At 39.8% G+C, this 19,916-nt stretch overlaps 1 protein-coding gene across 9 annotated transcripts; it reads right to left on the bottom strand.

Annotated features, from left to right (window-relative positions):
* Positions 1 to 236: 236 nt before the first annotated feature.
* Positions 237 to 19,701, bottom strand: NBR1 (NBR1 autophagy cargo receptor). 9 transcript variants are annotated; one of them, XM_040617320.1, is made up of 21 exons: positions 19,522 to 19,701; positions 17,204 to 17,266; positions 15,863 to 15,881; positions 15,459 to 15,481; positions 14,399 to 14,614; positions 13,769 to 13,843; positions 12,438 to 12,655; positions 11,251 to 11,415; positions 10,548 to 10,754; positions 9,105 to 9,264; positions 8,333 to 8,620; positions 7,738 to 7,890; positions 7,178 to 7,253; positions 6,742 to 6,852; positions 6,062 to 6,223; positions 5,824 to 5,958; positions 4,792 to 5,155; positions 4,407 to 4,510; positions 3,783 to 3,861; positions 2,948 to 3,053; positions 237 to 2,573 (listed from the first exon to the last, which is right to left on the bottom strand). In XM_040617320.1, exons 1-21 carry the CDS (start codon positions 19,678 to 19,680, stop codon positions 2,400 to 2,402), a joined length of 3,057 nt encoding a protein of 1,018 aa, XP_040473254.1. In that variant the 5' UTR covers positions 19,681 to 19,701; the 3' UTR covers positions 237 to 2,399. The 9 variants fall into 9 exon arrangements, with proteins under 9 accessions (XP_040473254.1, XP_040473261.1, XP_040473252.1 ...); XM_040617327.1 differs by having other exon boundaries at positions 4,416 to 4,510; positions 19,522 to 19,700; XM_040617318.1 differs by having other exon boundaries at positions 6,062 to 6,250; positions 19,522 to 19,700.
* Positions 19,702 to 19,916: the final 215 nt, after the last annotated feature.

Here is a 19,916-nt window from a genome sequence, read left to right on the forward strand (position 1 = left end):
AAAGCGCTGCGGGGCGGAACAGCTACGGCCAAGGGCACGTGCTCCCGGGGGAAACTGGGTGGCCACAGCCCTCACACCCGCAGGGCGAGTCAGCCCCAACCTGTAAAGACCCCCAGGGACAGCCGGCGGGATAAAGAGTTTTATTGTAGGGATGGAAGAAAAGGCGGCCCCTGCCCCCCGCCCCCCCCCCAATCACAGTTGACTTTAAAGTGCTCGCCCTAAATAAGATACAGAGGTCATGTCTGCACTATAGAATATATTATAAATTATACCATGCATCCATTAACAAAATATACAAAGCCAACAGAAATATATCTATCTTAAGCCTGAGCATACATTATCTAAACCCTAGTAAAAAGTAATCTAAAGAAAACAGCATTTCACACTTCACATTTCAATTTGCAATGAAGTGTCCTTTCCTCCATTTTAGTGTTTCGTTAGTGTATAGAACTCATCAACATGCTACGTACGAACGTACACACCGAAAGAACATGTGTCCTGCTGGGTGGTCCAGATCAACGCAGGTACCACACTACACTTAAGAGTTCCACCAGCTACTGCACTTCACCATCCTTTCCTCCTCCCTGTTCCAGAGAGGCATAAGCCAAAAAGTACTCAAAACAGTACACACAAGTTAATGTGGGGAAAAAAACAGCAGTTTCAAGTTACAGAAAGATCTTTATCTGGTCCACAGCAGACAGCTGTACTGGTGTACAGAGAGATGGGAAACACTGCAAAATAGTTCTACTGTATTTCAAAATAAACATTTAAGAGTATATCTTCCACAATCTATAAAAATAGGTTTAAAACAAAAATGGTATGATACATATTTTTTTTTTCCTTTAATTCTTTGAATGGTATCTTATCTCTAAGTGTATTACGTCTCTTAAAAAAATTACTACTACTGATCACCTGGTCAGTCACAATACTGCTACTTCTTCAGCTAACGTCGTGACAAAAGAGGAACACCTTAGTTCGAAGCAGCAGCACTAGAAAATATTTTAGGATCAATGGTCTCTTACTGCAGCAAGGAAAAAAGTTTGCTTGGAAGTAAGAACGTAACCAACACTGCCGTCACCTTCAGAGGGACTGGACTCTGAAGAGTTATCTATGGATACACCACTGCACAGCAGCGCATGTAGTTCGTTTCTGATTCTTCAGAATCAAATCTCTCTCAGCACATTTAGAAGGGAATTCTTAGATTTCCAAATTAAATACGGGCATCTGAAGCAAAATCTTGTGAGAAACATGAATCCTACAGATGTGTCTATGGAAACACAGGAGCAGCTAGAACCATCACAAAAGACTGTACGTACACTTAAAAGTGCTTAAGTTAAATTATAGTTTGAAAAACGCATTAACTCACAAAATCCCTACCTCAAGCACTCTTTCCATTCCTAAACATTACCAGAGTTTGTACTCCAGGTCTGAATTTCTAAACATTCCTCCATTCTTCTATGTGGTATTAACAGAGTAAGAGGTTTACACTATACTGAAAACAGTGGTCAAATCTAACTTTTTTTTTTTTTTTTTACAAAAAGTCTGTGGAGATTCTTAGAAAGGCCTTTCCTACCCTTACACTCCATTTTTAACAGAATATTCTATGTGGGCTATATTTTCCCATTAGGCAGATGTTTTGCACAATCATTACTAGATGTGACTCAATTGCTGCTACAAAAAAAAAAAAAAAAATCACTTTCCTGATACTCATCAGTTTAACAGCGGTTACATTTTCAGACTTCTCAGAAGTTGTTTGATGGTTCAAGACTTTTTTTCATGTATGAGCAAACTTTTTCTTGTAAGAATCATTTGTAAGTTTTAAATCTATTACATTACTATCATGCATTGGACAAATCAATTACTAAATCATATCAGAAGAAACAACTTGCTAGTTGTGGGCATCTTTTGTAAATTAGGCAAGACTACATCTTACAGCAGCATCTTACATTGGTTCCTATTCCAAAGCTTGTTAAAAGTCAACAAAACAAGTTTCCAGCTGCCTAAAAAAAACCAAAAAAACCAACAACCCAAATCTCTTACACACAATAAAAGGGGAAGTTTTCATTTGGGTGGAAGTTTAAGTAACCCTACAGGATTCCCTGATAATAGGATTCAGCATGAAATTAGAGACTTCAACACTACTCATTTAACTACGAGGTTCAAATAACAGTTGAAATTCTTCTGGTCTCCAATTTATGAGATGCTGTGACAAGCACTATTTGACATTTCCATGGAAAAAAAAAAAAAAAAAAAAAAAAAAAAAAGTCAAATGCTCAGAGAAAAGCCAAAGTTTTAGTCTCACTTCCAAACAGAAAGCAGCTGAGGAGCAGCCTGCTACTGTTGTAGTGTTTAACCAGAGTTTACCCAACGAAGACTACTCCTTTCTCCACCAGGAAGGTTCAGTATCTACTGCTGTACCAGTCGCTGTTACTGATCTGAAGCAATTCAGTTACCACGTGAACCATGTTATTGTTGTGTTTCTTCAGCAGGCGCAGGTTTAGCTGCCTGTCGCAGAACCCCATCTCACACAGACTGGACAGAAGAGTGGCAGTGCGCTCTTCTGTAGCTGCAGGCTGCCAAAAACAAAAGATTGTAAGGTAAGCTATAAAAAGATAATTTGGTTTTGCCATTTGAAGCACTTGTCCTGCATTATACTGGGATGTAATTAAGGCACAGAGGCCCTTCTGCCCCCAATTAAGCTGTTTATGCTCACTTTCCAAGGTGAATTACCAGTCTCACATGACTATGAGACACATGCTTCCACCCCCATGGTATGGATTTCCCTATCTGCTGGTGGAGCAGCATACTTCAAATGGATGCAATGAAGCTTAACGTTTTACTGTTCCAAGAAGTCCTACAGAGAATAGTGATAAAACTATACGTATATGCTTTATAAACTTAAGGTTGACACCGTGAAACTCACACAGCATACACGACAGACATTTACCTGTTCTAGGACGGGTGGTCCAGCAAATAATGCTTTGTAGGCAGAAGCAGCAACGGACAAAGCTCCTTTAACTAGTTCTCCTGCAATGCTGCTTCCTTGAGGGTATCTGCAGAGAAGTCAGGGATTACTTTAGGGTCAGCAAAGCCACGTGTTTATTTCACATGAAATGCAAGTCTGTCCCTATTAATGTGCCACCTGAGGTTTAGTTCTGGTTGGAGAGAACCACCTGTGATCCAAAGGAATCATTGCTGTTCAGGAATTGGAAGGATGCAGGAAGCTCATTCATTCTCACTTGAAACCTTCTCTTAAATAATGGGTTTATGCTAAAGCACATTAGTTTACTTTCATAATGTGGCCTTTTGTGAAGAATTTAGTATTCTCACCCAAAAGACTATTCATGAAAGTTGTGCACTGTGACACAATAGCTTCCGTTTGTCTTCTATCAATTCTTAAATCACTTAATATTCTGCCCAATGTTTTGTCTTAGTATCTTAAGGAGTTTGACTTAGTAGCTAAACTAACAAAATCCCTATTTTAAAAATCCTGAGATTTTTCCAGGAAAAAACCACAGAATTTTAGAAGGATTCAGCTTGGGCTCTTCATATACTTCCACATGCCAATTCTGCATCCTTTATATTTGTGTTTAAGTAGAAACTGAGATCTTATGAAGATATAGCATTATATAATTCAGCATACGTTTCCTTGAAGAAGGGAAGCCTTTCTCCAAACTACTGACTACATGAAAACTGTAAGCCAGTGCTTTTTCCTAGGTGCCTAATTTAGCAGTTCTCATTTTAAAACAGTATTTGTGAAGTTACAGCTTCAGTTTCATTACCTTGGGTATTCCGAGCACTTCTGTTTACTAGCTGGAAATTCAGAAGATCCTGGTCCACGACTGTCTTCACCGCTGGGTTCTGGAAGAGGAAGCAAAAATATCATGTCAACATGTCCAACTAATGAGAAGCTGAAGAGATGCAACACGTATGTAAATGGAAAGGAGTAGGATACAGTCCAAAATTAGTACTTTCAAGTTTAGTTATCCACACAAACTAGGTATACAGAATTCTCACTGCAATCAAAACAATCAAAAAGCTTCAGAAGTCATTTGGCTGATTAGTCAGCGAGTGTTTAACATGAGGTGAACTGCTGTCTGCGCTCCCAGTGACTGTAACAGCTTAAATACATAGATCATTAATTCCAGAGCAAGGTAGTTTTCCAGATGCCTACAAATACTTCTGGGTATCCTCCCACTACCCCTAATGAATACATGCTCTTAATTGACCCACAAATCCAATTACTTCTTTAATCAAATCTTCTGTATAATAAGTTTCAACACTCAGAAACCCCTCACAATATTACTTGGCAGATTTCTGCTCTCCTCAAGAGTAACAAGACGCTAAATCCAATACAAGGCATAAGGAACAGGAAATAACAATAGCATGCACCCTTCATTACGTACTGTCAATACCTTCTCTTGTCTGATTATGGGGAGTGGAAGAGCTATTCTCTGAAGCCGGTATGTTTGGTTCTTGGAAGATATGATTCTGATGAGATGCAAGATTCCTGAGAACATAAGGCAAAAGAGTTACTTTTACTACTTTCATCAAGTCTAAGTCAAGATCAACAGAGAAAATAAATGCTTCACATGCCTCCTTCTTTCCCTCTTTTGCACTCACCTCATCAAGTGAGTACAGGCTTTATAAAGAAGTTGCAGGATTCAGGATGTTCACTCCAGTATGAGACAACACTTATGTTGCAACAATTTCTGTTTGAACTTAAGCACAACACCCTGCAGACTCTACAGCAACACTAACAACCATTTTGCTCTCATCTGGGACACATACCTTTGTGTCTGTGGTAAGGTGTCCACAACCTCTGGGGTTAGTGGTACTACAGCCAGTGTTTGTGAAGTTGTCAAAATATCGTTGATGCTGTGGATCTGTGGCTGCCTCTCCCCTTCTGGATTTTCTGCTCCTGTTTCAGATTCTCCTGTCTTTTCCAAACTGGGCTGAGAAAGAGCCGAACTATACATAGACTCCCCTAAAGGACGACTGGTGTCAAAGCACTCGGGGAGAATAATGATATAATCCTCTGATGAAGCAGAAGAGCCTTGACTTTGAACATCATCTTTATCATCATCTTCCTCTTCATCAGAATTGCCAGTATCACTGCAGGGGCTTGCTCTCTCATCAGACAGGAGATGGTCCCCTAATGGGGGGGGGGGGGGAGGGTAGTGAAGTATTATTCATACAAAATGCACAACTGTTAACAGCAAAGACAGTACTGTCCCAGGTACAAGAGGCAAGTTATTCAGAAATAGCCCTAAACCTCTGCTCCCGATAGCAGTGGTGTAATTTTCTTTGTCTATTGGGGGGTGGGGGTGTAGCGTGAAAAAGTAATAGATCTTACTGTTAAGTCTATGCAGATAGGCTGCTGCTATTAATGCTTATAACGAAAACAGGAAGAAGAGCTACACTGAGAACTTGAACAACAGGTTTTCAGCTCCTAAATTACACGCAGCAGTTCAATTACAGTTTGCATTACAGTTCAAAGCACTGACTTCAAGCTACACGTACAAAATATGGAAGCACCAGCCACGCTTAACACATGAACACTTACTTGAATACCCGGTTTGAATTGAATACCAATCTTGAATAAAGATTAGAACCTTTATGTCTCAATTTCACTTTTTTCTTTTAAAGCAACTGTTAAACTAGCTGATTTTTCCAGAGTATTTACACTAATTTTCTGATATGATTCTCTTGATCTAATGAGAATCAATTTCTTAGAACCGCGTCAGACCTTTTTACACCAGCATTTTATTTTTTTTAGCCCTTATTACAGCTTTATCTTAAATTCAAACCTGTTTTACTTACCACGGTTATTTTCTGCCATTGCCTCTGACTGATGAATCTTTGTTTCCTTTTTGGAAGTGGAATTAGATTTTGTCCTAGGAGATTCTTTATTTGTCATGTTGCAGCTGAAAGTGTCTTGCAATGTTTGTAAAGAGCCTAATAAAACAATCAGGAAAAACAAATTAAAGGGGTATTGCCACCTGCAGCACAGAGCAAGTTGTAGCCCATGTCTGACCGCAAAGCTAAAGACAGTACTTACTCTGGAGGATTTTCTTCTTCTGTGGGGGCTTATGGTCAGGTGCAGCATCCAGGGTCAGAGAGCGAATTACAGTTTCACAGACAAACTGCGTCCCACTCATATCTTCTTCCCCTTCTTCCTGGTTACATGGATGTTCAGCTTTCACTTTCACTATACAACTATCTGCAGGAAAGCAGGCTTCCGTCATTCCTTTGAAAGGGAGATGTAACAGATTATTTTAACACTGCAACAAGGAAATGTAAGTATAAGAAGAATTTTTTAGGCTAGCCAAGGCTAACGTTGACTCTATGTGTTAATTCTTTTTAAAAATTGAAAGATTTTTTAATTCAGTTCAAGTTGAATGTGAAAATAGTTGAAAAAGTATGGGGGCCACACTTGAGGCATTGACTGTCTGAGTATAATCTAGTCTATAAAGGGCAAATTGTGAATTCTCCCAACAATTCTAGTGGCTGGACAAATCAAGAGAGCATTTGTACTTCTGAATTCTACATATATTATGCTCCCACCTCTACAATCAGAAAGCAGCATCAGACTACAGGTTTATGAGCCAAACAACTGTTTTTCCACAGAAGGGAAACACAGGAGGCTAGAATGCTTTTTAGACACCAAGTCTGCTGACTGCACAGAAATGACAATATTCTCCTCCCCTCACCCCCAAGCTCCTCACAACTAGTGCTTACCAGGCACCGGTTTAAATCCACTCCCCTCGTTCTCCTCCTCTATCTGACCTAAGCCAGGTTTCTCCAGCAAGGGGCTATCATGTGGCAAAGGGGACATACATGGAGTCATGTCTGAAAAACAAAGGTAGCAAGGATTGTTGACACTAAGGGAGTAGGAGCCTTTCTTCCTCCAGGAGGCAACCTTGCGAAGTTCATCTTTTTTAAGGGATATTCTTCCAAGACTGAAGAAACCCCATTATCTTATAAGATAATTTGGTGAAATAAACAACTAGCTTTGCATTACACTGGCACTGGTTGAGCAAAGAAAACGGCAGCCTTCTTCAAATGTCTGGAATCATATGGTCTTGGGAATGTAAAAGCTGAAAAGAAGCCAAAACTGAAAAACACAAAGGATAACTGTCTGCTAGAGACAGCACAGAGGATATGAGAAGCTTACCAACAGGAGTGTTGTGTGGCACTCGCTCCAATTCCTGCACAATATTGATGTCCAACAGCTCAAAGGACAGCAAATCCTACAGAAAAAACCCACCGTGCAGTTTTATCAACAAACCCTGAAATTTAATCCTATGCTGCACTTCCCAGCATCAGATCCCAGTAACTTACAAATAACCCCTGCTCTTTGTTACTCAGCATGATCTCAGACAGAGCAGTTTTCCCATAACGTACACCCACATCACACAACATGGTACACAAATTAGGGCAGCAAGTACTAAGTACTTGCAAGTACTTGTAAGCTAAGTACTTCCTTGTTAGGGGCCAGAGAAAGACCCAATTCTGTGACTCTGAGAATCTTAGCCTGTCCTGCACATACCTTCCACAGTGACAGTCCCTGATACTAATTCAGGAAAATACTTCTGCTATACAAAATGCAACGTACTTTTCTTGAAAATATAGTGGCTATTTTCGAGCTCAGAAGCTTTTTATTTTTATGGATGCCTATGTACCTAGATATCAAACCCAATATGGTTTATCTCTACATGAATTTTAGCACTTTACCTGTGCAGTGAGGAGATCAACAGATGGGATATAAAATTCTCTCTCACTTGGCAGATTTTTGATCTTTAAAGGAATAGTTGGCAGAGGTATTTCAGCCTGCTCCATGATTTCACCCATCCGTTGAGCATCTGCTTCTGTCTTTAAGGAAGCGTCCTGCAAAAGCAAATAAATAAGATCCAAGAAGCCCCTTAGGCAGGCAGCAAATAAACAATTCCATCAAAAGTAAAGCCTGCACTTTGTGTATAATAACACAAGAAACTTGAAAGAGATTTAATTCAACTCACTTTAGAGCCAAAAGGACAAGATCGAACAGGCAGAAATCCTGCAGTGTTTCAGTTAAAAAAAAAAAAATTGACAAATAGGGGCAACAGACTGATAACTAATCCCATGCCTGCCAAAAAATGACCGCTTTAGGACTCACTAATGAAATAAAAGTTGTGGGTTTTTTCTATTGAAAAATAAAAACTAGAAGCAAGCAACTCAAAGAAACCTCTAGAAATTAATATAGTTCAGGATGTCATTGCACCAAACAATATACATCGCTCCTTCTACTAGGCAATTCAGAACTGCCCAAAATCTCAGATGAGTGACTTGCCTGTTTGGTGCTGGAAGCTTTATCCTTCTGACAGGAATCAGAATTCTTCCAACTGCTTTCAAGATAGTCATTAGTTGAGGAGGGATCTACAACAATACTGCACCAGATCCTGGGCCCAAACTGTTCCCCTCTGTGTGACAGTCTCCAGTGAGAGGTGTAAGTTCCTTCTATATTAGGAGCCACAAACTCCACCGAAACAGTTCCCACTTGTCCCGATGGAAGGGATGGCACCAACACATCTTTTTTCTCAGCAGATGCCAAGGTCAGATTTCCCCACATAAGTTTCAGCTGAAACATACAACAGAAAAAAAGCAAAAGTTAACTTCGCAAGCTTCTCTGCAAACTACAGGCAGTAAAGAGCACTTAAAAGTTCCTCTGCCGAAAGGCCTTGCAGATAGCAGGCACGGAGAAGAGAGGCTGATAGTAAGTATTCTCGCATTAGTCACTATCACCACAAAGTAAGAAGATACGCCCATCTTTCAGCATGAACAGTCACAGAAGAAAGGTTTTTGAAGTCAGAAAAGCAACACACCTGTTGCAAACAAGGCTGAACTGGGACATTAAAACAGCAGTGGAAGACATGTTTGGTGATGTTAATCTTGTTGTAAAGATTATCTAGACAGCTTATTGCCCCAGAATTCCCAGCTTGTGAATTACAAGGCCAAATTAAATCCTAAATGAGTTCTGAGAGAGAATTCAGATTCCTAATGCATACAAGTATTATCTTCCAGAACTATTTTAGTGTGTAGAAGTAATAGCAAAGGCAAGATACCTTTGTGTCTGAGCTCCATTCCACATTGCCAGTATTTTTCATTCGCCAGTGTTTGATAAACTTTGTTCCTGGTTGCAAGCGAGTCCCATCTGGCAAATTCTCATCCACAAATACCGCACTTAGTGTTGGGACAATTGCTTGGAAGGGTTGACTAGGACTCCTAGAATTGGAAGGAGGTAAAAAACAAAAAATGTATCAAAAAAACACCAAAATGAGGAAGTCATTTAGCTGCTATTTCACTGGCTGAAAACAGAGAAGGCCATTTAGTGTGTCTTCTATCTCTAGAAATATTTCAAATTTCTAATGTTTTAGCTACTGTTTTCATCTTAAGTCTAAACACCACGTAGCAGTTTGCTTTCCTTTGCCCAAGGAACACAACACATCAAATCAACATTTGCTTATTTGGAAGATTATTATAATTACAAAACTCAGGCTGAACAGAGAAAAGTTCACTGTCCTTCACTTGATTTAGTCTAACAGCACTGTGGGCTATGCTATTCCCTTAGAGAATGAAGTCATTATCTTTATGATGTTGAATCAAAAAAGATTGTACTATAGTCTAATTGCTAGTGTCTTCTTTGGCCTTACAAGTGACATTTTTCAACAAGATACCACAGTTTTTGCCTGAAAGGGGCTCAAAAATCGATTTAATCCAAAGCTTGGCTGTTAATCTGAGCACACAAAGAGGAATGGTGAAGCAGCTAACACGCATGCCAACTTTAAGAGATCTAAAAGGAAGAATTGGTAACTAAATTAGCATCGGTTTTGTTCCTGTAATATGCCTGGTCATTAAAAAGGAAGCAAAGATAGCTATTTCAAGCTCCCTACAAATGTAAGTAACTGATTAATGTTAATTTGACATTTAAACACCCTAAATATTTATTATTAGGGAAGAATTAAAGAAAACTGAACTACAGAAGTTTTACACCTGTACATTCATAAAACCAGCGCGAATAGAAAATGCAAAGTGTCTGCCTGCAAAGGCTGCCGTTTCATGAGCCTCAGCCTAAGATCACATAAAAAGAAAAAAAAAGCACCGAACATAGGACACAGAATGTACTTGACTTTATGTAGACACATTTAATTTAGCAGGAAGATGCAGACTTTTTAAAAGTAGCAGTAATATTAATTCACACTGTAGGCGCATGCATGCATATATCCGTAATCCTAGGCATTCACCTTCCTCCCAAATCTACCTAAATCTTTGTTTCTGGTAATAGCCATCAGCTACTTTTTTTCTTCTCCTGCTCTCCTCCCAGCTGAAAACAGTAGAAGACCCGACCTTGCAAATTGCATTTAGACAGAACTCTCTCAAGGTCCAACAACAAATAATACTTTAAATGAATAATTTCATAACCTTCCTCTAGTTACACTTTGGCTTGGTCTCATCATGAAAGATCAGACAGCACAACTAAGAAATGCTCTGCTAACATCATCTCTTACAGGAAGGTATTAGGTTGGAGGCTCTCAGATTTCACAGTAGGTGAGCCGCTAGTTTCCAATACATGGACCGAGTTCCACAGATGAATTTTCCTGTGCAATTTTAGCTGCTTTTTGAGCTCTCGGACCTCTGCCTTTCGCTGTTTCTTCTCCGCTCGTAATCTTTGCTTTTCTGCCTTCAGAAATCTTTTGTCCATCTGTTTCTGAAGCCTGCAAAAAGAATAAGACACTCTGTTACGATACATTAAATTGATTAGAATTTAGCTTTAGCCAGCACAGTCTTAGTCTCAAAGGGAACACTAAGGAAATGTCTCATACTTCTACGTTGTATTTTAAAATTTTAAATTATTTTAAAAGAACATCTTCATAGTTCCTTGTGAAGATATTTTGAGTGGCCCCGTGAAAAAGCAAACTTAAAGGCAGATTAGATATACTCTCAAAAAAAAGCAAGCTCTCAAAGTTTGCTACCCAGCTATGACATGAGATTTGTTTTTTCTACTTTGTTATTAAAAACACTAAGAGTTCTGACTTAGGCCACTCAGAAGTGTATAGCTACTTTTAGCTACTCACAATGAAGTTTGAGTACCATTTCCATTTCTTGTCATCTCTAAATCTAACATAAAAGCTGAACATCAACCCCAATACAGGTGTTTCCACTTTGCTATCAGGATCATCTTGTCAGGTACTGACAGGTGCCACCATTTACCTAACTTGCTCCAGAGTAGCAGGCAGGCGAGGTGAGCACTCAGCAAGGCTGTAATTCTCAGCAATACACAGCACAGGTCTTCTCAGCTTTAACAAAACATGATTAGGATCATGTGCATACGTTCCTGCTTCACACTGTTCACAGATACTGTAGGCTGGACAAAGGCTGTAAAGAAGAAAAGGCAGAAGGGTACCAAAAGGCAAAGAATCAGTGCAGTAGAAAAAGACACGGAAGGATAATTAATCCTTACATTTCTGCAGATAAACAGCCCTGTACCATCCTACCATTGTAAGCAGTGCCTGAGCGAAAGAGAAGCTGGTTTTCTCACTTATACATCAATATTTGCAGCCATCTGGAATATCTAGATCAGTATCTTTCTTGCCAGCACAGTTCCTACTTCCTTCTTGAGTACACATTGAAAGAAACAGATGCTTCCTTTACCCCAAGTGATTAACAATTGTTGCTATAAAGGATAAAACATACCGAATTCCAATGCCAGAGACAGCATCATACTTATGAAAATACAGAGGATAAGTAAACTGAAGTATTCAGGGAAGCAAAGCAGATTGGTCCTGCAGGAACAGGACTAGTAAAAAACAGACTGTCATCTCCTGACAGCAAGAAAAACAAACATCCACTGCTGCTGCTTAGTCCTAAAATACTTAGCTCTACAACAATTGCCTCATTCAAATAAAACCCTCACTTTTGACACCTCACTTAAGACACTCATTAGAACTTATTTCATATTATTAAACTGACAGTAGCGAGATCATTAAAAAAAGGCATGACCTGCTGTAGTTTCATTGACTGTCGGAACTAAATGAAGGACTACTATAAACTGGTGATTATATATTTTGCTTTTTTTTTGTTTAGTTAACGAACAAAACATTTTCCTTTACTGCATGTTATATGCAAAAAAGGTAAAGAGCATTTAAGAATACAGCAAGTGTTATCAAGTTCTCTCACTTTAACAATCATGTTTTCTCAAAATAGCATTAACGTCGCTCTTATGCAGATAAGTTCTAGCCACCACAGCAGAGAACATAAGCTGTTTGTGAGACACACTAGATGTTCTGAAATGTACAGCATGCTGCTGATTAGAAGTCTGCAACACCAAGACAGTTGCTCAGACTCACTCATGTACCCTACATCTTAGGTTTCCTGCACTCCCACCCCTCATATTCTACCTGCACTGGTAGCGAACTCCAACAATTCGGGCCTGGCAGTTGCAGCAGGAGATCAGCCAGTCACACTGGTTGCCATTCCCCAACTGGCTCTCTGAAGTTGCAGGTGCTGCTGCAATAGAGCTCTCAGAAATATCTGGAGGCTGATTGTGATGAACAAGCTTCGCATACAGCTTTTGCTCCAGTTTCTCAACAGTTTCCTTAACTACTTGTTCCCTGAACTGGAAAAAAAAAACAAAAAAAATTAAGTAGTCATGGACGAGACTCACCTATGCAGCAAACCAAAATTGGATTACACCGTCTCAAATCTCCCAATCTGCAAGTCACAAAAGCAGTTCAGCATCCACTTCCCATCCCCCCAGCACATTCCAGATGAAATTAAACAACTGTCACATTCCTCAAAGGATTTGTATTTTACAAAATACAAGCCCATAGCTTTAACAAGGCAAATTAAAAATCATATACTCATGCTTACAATATTAAGGTTCTTCTTCCCTAATCTTACACAAAGGGAAGGAAACTAATTAACACAACTCCAAACACACCCCTGTGGAGTCCCTATCATTAAGTCCTGATTTTGTTCACCAGGGATATTTTAAATACAACCATTAAGTTCCCATATCTTTTGTTTGTATAAAGAGGTGGCAAAGGAAGGGAGATTCTAGAAAAAAAACACCCAACGACTTAAAAACAAATGCATACACTCTTGTACGTTGTACCTTTTAGTTTCAAGAGCTCACTAGCTAATTAATTCTTAGCATTTGCATCTAACTGCTTCTTAGGTGATGTTTATTAGCTGTTAAAAACAAGTTAACAACCACATTTTATTAACCTGTATGTTATACTCAAGGTTCTCCTGAAAGAATTTTCTTAAACTGAACAATCAAGAAAAGCAAGGTCATCAAATGCTGTGCTTCAAATCTCAGGAAACCTTAAGTATTACCCTCCTGAAACTGGTCAAACAAGAGTCTCCAACAGCAACACTGTATTTCACACTCTTTCATGCTGTGCCCTGAATTTCCTATGACTATCTGGAGTGCAACAAGGATTCTACCATGGGAGCTACTTAAAACTACACTCAAACTAGTCAGGTGCACAAACCAAACAATCCACTTTTTTTTTTTTTTAAGTTAACACCTATACTGTACAGCCATAGTCAGACACCTAGTTTCCATTCACCACCACAAAGGCAGAGTGATTAGACACCTAAATGCCCTTTTAAGATCCTCACAAGATCTCACAAGTACTAAGAGCAAGAGTGATCAGATGTACAGAATCTTTTCTATACACAGCCTCCCTTCAGAATTCAAAAGTTCAGAAGAAAATACACTTACTGTTTCCAAGTAGCTAGTGAACCATTCTGGAGGATTTTCATTTGTTCTTCCAGTTCTAGTGTGATTTAACTTTTCCTGGGGAAAAAAAACCGCGGAACAAACACACCACAAAAATGAGTCACAAACCTTAAGTATGCAAAGCTGCAAAAAAACTTCAATACAGCAAGTTAACCCCCTTTCAAACAGCTCTCAAGAATCTTTACAAAGAAAGATTAAGTACTTCAGAAAAGTTGCAGTAGAAAAGCAACACAAGGAAGCCACTGACATTTTCCTGAAAGATTTCTGCCTTATTAGCATTTGAGTGTAATTACACATCAATGCTAAAGAAATCAGGACAACCAGATGCTACTAGATGACAGTCAGGGCTTCAGGAGGCCAATTACTTTGTTTATCAAAATACTTAAGAGTGGTCAACATGAAAGAATCTGTATTTCTAAATGCAGCATCAAAATATCCTCTTGAAGACATTCAAACAATTTTGTGAGCTTCAATGGGTGCAGGTAGCTGAAAATGAAGACCAACTTCTGAAGTCAGAGTTTTTCTGTATGGGTTAAAATGACAGTCTATAAAGTGAATTACACTTACAAATTCTTTGTTTTAATGAATATATATTCCAGCTCTACATCCTACCTGAATTGTCAGCTCCGTCTCATTTTTTAAATCTTCCTCTAACCCCTCAGCTAGCACAGAGTAGTGCAAAAGAGGTTTCTTCTCATCTTTATCAAGTGTCATCTTTCCTGTCACAGTTTTTTCATGTGGATGCAAAGAACAATACGAGGCTTCTTTCAGAGAAGAGTTGTCTTCATACACATTCATCTGAAGTTGATTTCCTTGTTTAACTGCAATCTGAATAAACATTACATACATACACCATGTTTAGTCCACTTACAACTAACATACAAAATCCTGTAAAAATACAGAACTACACTACACTGGAGAGGCTGGGAAAAGACTAACACAAAAAGAAAAACTGAGTGAAATGCCAAGGTATATTCAGCTGATATTTTATTCTGCCTTTCTTAAAGGTTACTTTATATGCTTATAAAGGTTACTAATATGCTTATTAAAAAGTTTATTATAAGCAAAAGGATAATTATGTAGATTTTCTACAGGAATTTTTCAGTCTACAATAAAAGCTGCTTGTATTAGCCAGTAAACAATACAGATTCTGTCCAGGAACTTACAGTCAATTTGAATTTACGATCATTACCAGATTTAACATTCAAACCACGAGCCAAAAGTTCTGAAAGCAGTAATATTGTACAACCAAAATTTAAAGGAATACAATTCTTATTTTGTCCAAGTGTAACTAAGCATTGATATCAATTAAAGCTTTAATGATGTACTCTCTGGCAATAAAGTCAATGTGGCAAGACTTTTAAAAGGATCCCTTTAGGTCCCATGACAGCCCAGTACCTCCAAACATGGGATTACTGTTTAAGCATTTGAGATAGCCAGATGAACTGGCTGCTCAGGGCCCTGAATCACAAGTGCCTAATCAACTAATTTATACAAATCAAGTTTAGACTGGACGGAAAAAAATTGTAGAAAAACATTCAAGCTAGTGTACAAAGCCAGAAAACTGAACTATTTTATTGCCACGGACCAGGTAATGCTGGTTTTTTCTCAGCTACACCAATCTGAATTGGAGAAGGATGAACTTATCAGGGAAAATTCAGAGAGCATTTACCTTCAGAGCTTCTTCATATTCCTCTAAAGAAAAAGGGAAAGAAATGTGATTTTTCCACTATCAAACAAAAGTTTTAAGTTTAGAACACACTATTCAGGGACCCTTACATCAAGAAGTGTCTCCCATACCATCTGTAAATTCTTTTACTATACAGCTACTGAAAAAAGTAGTCACATGTATGCCAACAAGCAAACGTCTTTACAGCCTAGAGACTTAACATTCCATGAATTTAGTCATTTCCAATTTGATCCACTTCGTGGATCAAAGACTCATTCCTTTGGGAGGAATTTGATGCCAAATCATACGTAAAATCCAGAAATCAAGCATTCTCAACTCTTCTCCAAAAACATGAACAACAGTTACGGTCTGTTTACTGATTTTATTTCAATAAAGCAGCAACTCACCTTTGCTATTCACAGAGACCTGCAAAGAGAAAAAACAGTGAGTTATAGCTACTGATACATTTTTGCAATTCTCTTACAATCTCTTCAAATAAGCACACTTTCAGAATACACAGTTATTCAGTTTCCAAAATACCACTCCTTCAAATATTTCTTATTGCTCCTGCTTTTAATAATTAATCAATGCTGTGGTACTCTGGAGTAGACCATGTTCTTTACTAGATTTGCACAATAAGCAAGGTCTCTAGCAGCTGCCAGCATCCAGACTAAGTGTGGTCTCATCTGCTGGAAGGAAGCTGGCACCAGTACCACTGGGTTTGCTACACAAGTACAAAGAGGTTGGAACCAGTTGCTTGTAACACCCAACAAACTAACGGTTCAGTGTCCTACAATTTAAACACAAGCCAAGCCTATCTTCTACAGATGCTCATTTATCAATTTTGCACACAGAATTTACTAATACAAGCAAGCAGCTATTTAATCACTACAGCTTTGCACAATCCTGAATGATGTTCATTCTGTTAGCATTCAAAAAGGATCTTTAAAAGATGCACCTATGTATTTATATAGATACAGGCTGGAAAACAAATCTCCCAAAATGTGGCTGGAAACATCCTGACATGTCCCCTTGGGGGGGGGGAAATAATTTAAAAAAGAGCCCCGTCTCTGCAATTTAGTAGAGCTACAAACCAAGTAGTGGAACACAGAGCTTGCAAAAACTACATTCCATCTGAGAGCTACATTCTACTCTAAATCTCTAGATAAATAGAATATGAAAGGATGAGTTTATGCCAAGCAGGAAGTTTACTCAACAAGGACAACTAGAAGTATACACCAATTTGTTTTCTGAGTCAGTAATCTGCTTGGAGATTATAGCATTTACATAAAACAAGCAGAGGATTTGAGCAGACCAGATCACTGAACTAAACACATGCTAATGACAGGGGACCTACATTTTTCCAAGGAAGGAGTGTAGATTGAAGAGACAAGGGTTTACCATGGCTGCAAACACAAACAGTAACAACTACCTTATTCTTATGAAAAATAAAAAAGTCCCTTAACTGAAGCATGCTTCCCTCAGAGCACACAGAACCACTGGCTGTTTCTGCGGTGTGGAAAAAAGAAAGGCAGTAGCTTCTAAAAAAACATTTTAAACTAAATATGCTACATTAAGAGTGAAACGAGACCAACGGCTATTTGCTTATCAAAGGGGGAAAAAAAATCACCTCTGATCTGCATAATAGACACACCTGAAGGACCCATTACATATTATCAAGAAGCAGAAAGGTTCACACCAGTCACTTTGGTAGAGCTGTTGGAAGGGTGGGGTAGCAGGTATTTTACCTCATCATTATCTTCATCAATATATTTGATCTGAATGTTGTCCAGGTCAAATGAAACTTTAACCTGTAAAGAAAAAAAAAGGACACAAAACCACAATGAGGCAGGACTACAGATGTTTTCAATTAATCCTGATCATTAATAGAGAAAAATGTTTTAACCCTTCCACCCCTCCCTTCAGTTTCTCAGTTGAAATAAACACTGTTTTACAAAATCCATTCTTCTGGAGTTGAACAACTCTCCCCAGTGCCTTGTCTCCAACATTTACTAACTTTCTAGACTGAAAAAAATCTTTTCTTTCATGTCTCACCTTCCCTAGTTAATGTTTACCCCAAACTAAATAATAATAACCTTTCCATTATAAGAGGACTATTAACTCAGGGTTAATGAACTCAGGCATGGTAAACACTGCACTATACAAAGGCTAAAGCCAACAATGACTAGATGCTAACTTTTACATTAAAGAAACAACCAGGAACAGTTCACACAGGTGCTCAGCCTTTTTTCCACAAACCTATTTGTGTTTTGAGCAACTAGGATTAATTCAAGTACTAAAGAGTGTCCAGTATCTCATTCTAACACCCACTGGCTGATGCACTGTACATCAACATAAAAATCCATTACAGAGATCGGAATTAAGAGAATAAAGCTGAGCAGCTATTTTGTATCTTGCATTGGGAGAACAGAATGAAGAGCATTAAACAAACCGTAAGTGAAAGCGATTATTTCCCTACATTGAGTAACAGTCTTTGAGGCTCACATGCGTTTTTGCATCATTTACTTACACAAGCTGTATTTTTCTCAACAGAGGCTCTGAAAAACTGATATATCCAAGACACATTCTCCTAGCCGGGACCTAAGAGAAGAACACCAGCAGCCTTAGAAGACAGCAGATGGCTGGGACTTCCATGGCACCACAAGAGCACACTGATATAGCTACACACATTCTGCAATGAACGTGCTACAGGCTGGGTCTTCTGGTGATATACCCCAAATTAATTTTGGGAGCGCAGCGAGAGAATCAACTCAGCTTGTCAAAAACCTGTGGTCTGTATCTACATCACCTATACCCCACACTGTTACCCTAAAATTCAGGCTAGAACCAGAGATCAGGTTATCCCTTATAAACACCACACAGATTTAATAAGACATTAAAACATAGGCAAGACACAGTTTAACTGACACTAACTTGAGGTAGTAACTCACACAGTATAGTGCAGAAACACCGGTGGTACTACCTTGGTCAGAGAAACATTATGGTAATAGAACACCACACCTTGAACAAACACACTCTTTGCAACTAATTGAGGGCAACACCGCACATACACAGCAATCTGCTTCCAGCTTTGATATAAGTAGGATTTTGACTAGTTCAGACATTCCCGCAGGGTCTACTTGCCCCAAAGTATTTTAAGCCTGTAGTAGCGCCTCTTCTAGAAGACTGAAATGCAATGACTGAAGATGATGCAGTTCAAACTTTGAATAACTCACAATGCAATAACCTCCTACAAAGTACACTCAGCCACAATGAGAACTAAAAGAGAAAATAAAATATTGGCAAGATCTTCTAAGATACAACTTGGAGTTGGATTAAAAAAAAAAAGCCAGAACAGCTGCAACATAATCATCATCACCACCACTGCGGCTTATCTTACTACAAAATCTGAACCTCAGCCAATACAGGAATTTGCACTAACTGGAAATAAATATCCAAACAAGACCTCTTCAGTGTACCACGGGCATGACGTACAGACCTTCATAAGCGACTGGCTCACGGACAAAACCAGTTATATCTAAACTAGCACACACAAGGCACCAGGAGGCAAGAAACCAAAAACATACTGGTGGTTCAGAAACCCAGAGAGCAAAGCCAAATCTTCAGGAAAATGGTCTACAAGCAACAGCAGAGTATTATTTCACTTTATCTACTTTAAGGGGTAAAATGACGGAAGATAAGAGACACAGAGGGCACTTTGTAGGGCTACAGTAGCAAAACCAACTATCTGTAACTGTGGGCAAGAGCAAAGCACGCAGCTAAGGCCACCTGCTCACGCAGAACAAGCGTCCCACAAGCAGCTGTACCCAAACCAGTCTTTCCACACCACTCTAAGGAAATAACAACAGTAAAAGTTACTGTCAAGACTAATAGAAAACCTGAGACCGCAGCAGCACACAACGCTGGCTCTAACAGCCTGCACAATGGCTGACACGGCTTTCGCAGGCGAGAGAGACGCTGCTTGGGCCCTGGGACCGGCGCTGACGCTCCCGGCGCCCCAGCGAGGGCCCCCGCGGCCGGGCACGGCGGGGCGGGCCGCGCTCACCATGGCCTCCACATCCGCCCACGTCGTGTGCGCCGAGTCGGACACCAGGAAGCTCTGGGTCTCCCCGCGGCAGCTGACACGCAGGTTCACCTGCGGCTCCATGCCGCGCTCCCGAGCGGCCCACGGCAGCCCTGTCAGGAGGCCCGACGATCCTAACATGGCGGCCCGAGCGCGGCCAGCCCCGTGCGCTCCGCGCGGCACTACTGGCGGCCGCGCCTGCCATTCATCCTCCTTCCCGCCCTGATTGGTCGGCGGGGGCGGACCCAAACACTGTGGGATCACAACAATAAACAGAGCCGGAGAGCGCGGAAGCGCGGGCGCGGCGCGGCGCCAGCAGACACGAACTTCCGGTCCCGCGCCGCAGCTCCCACAATGCGCCGCGGCTGCTCCTGCGC

The sequence above is a fragment of the Falco naumanni genome, chromosome 18 (genome assembly GCF_017639655.2).
Source record: "Falco naumanni isolate bFalNau1 chromosome 18, bFalNau1.pat, whole genome shotgun sequence".
Classification (NCBI taxonomy): Eukaryota; Metazoa; Chordata; class Aves; order Falconiformes; family Falconidae; genus Falco; species Falco naumanni.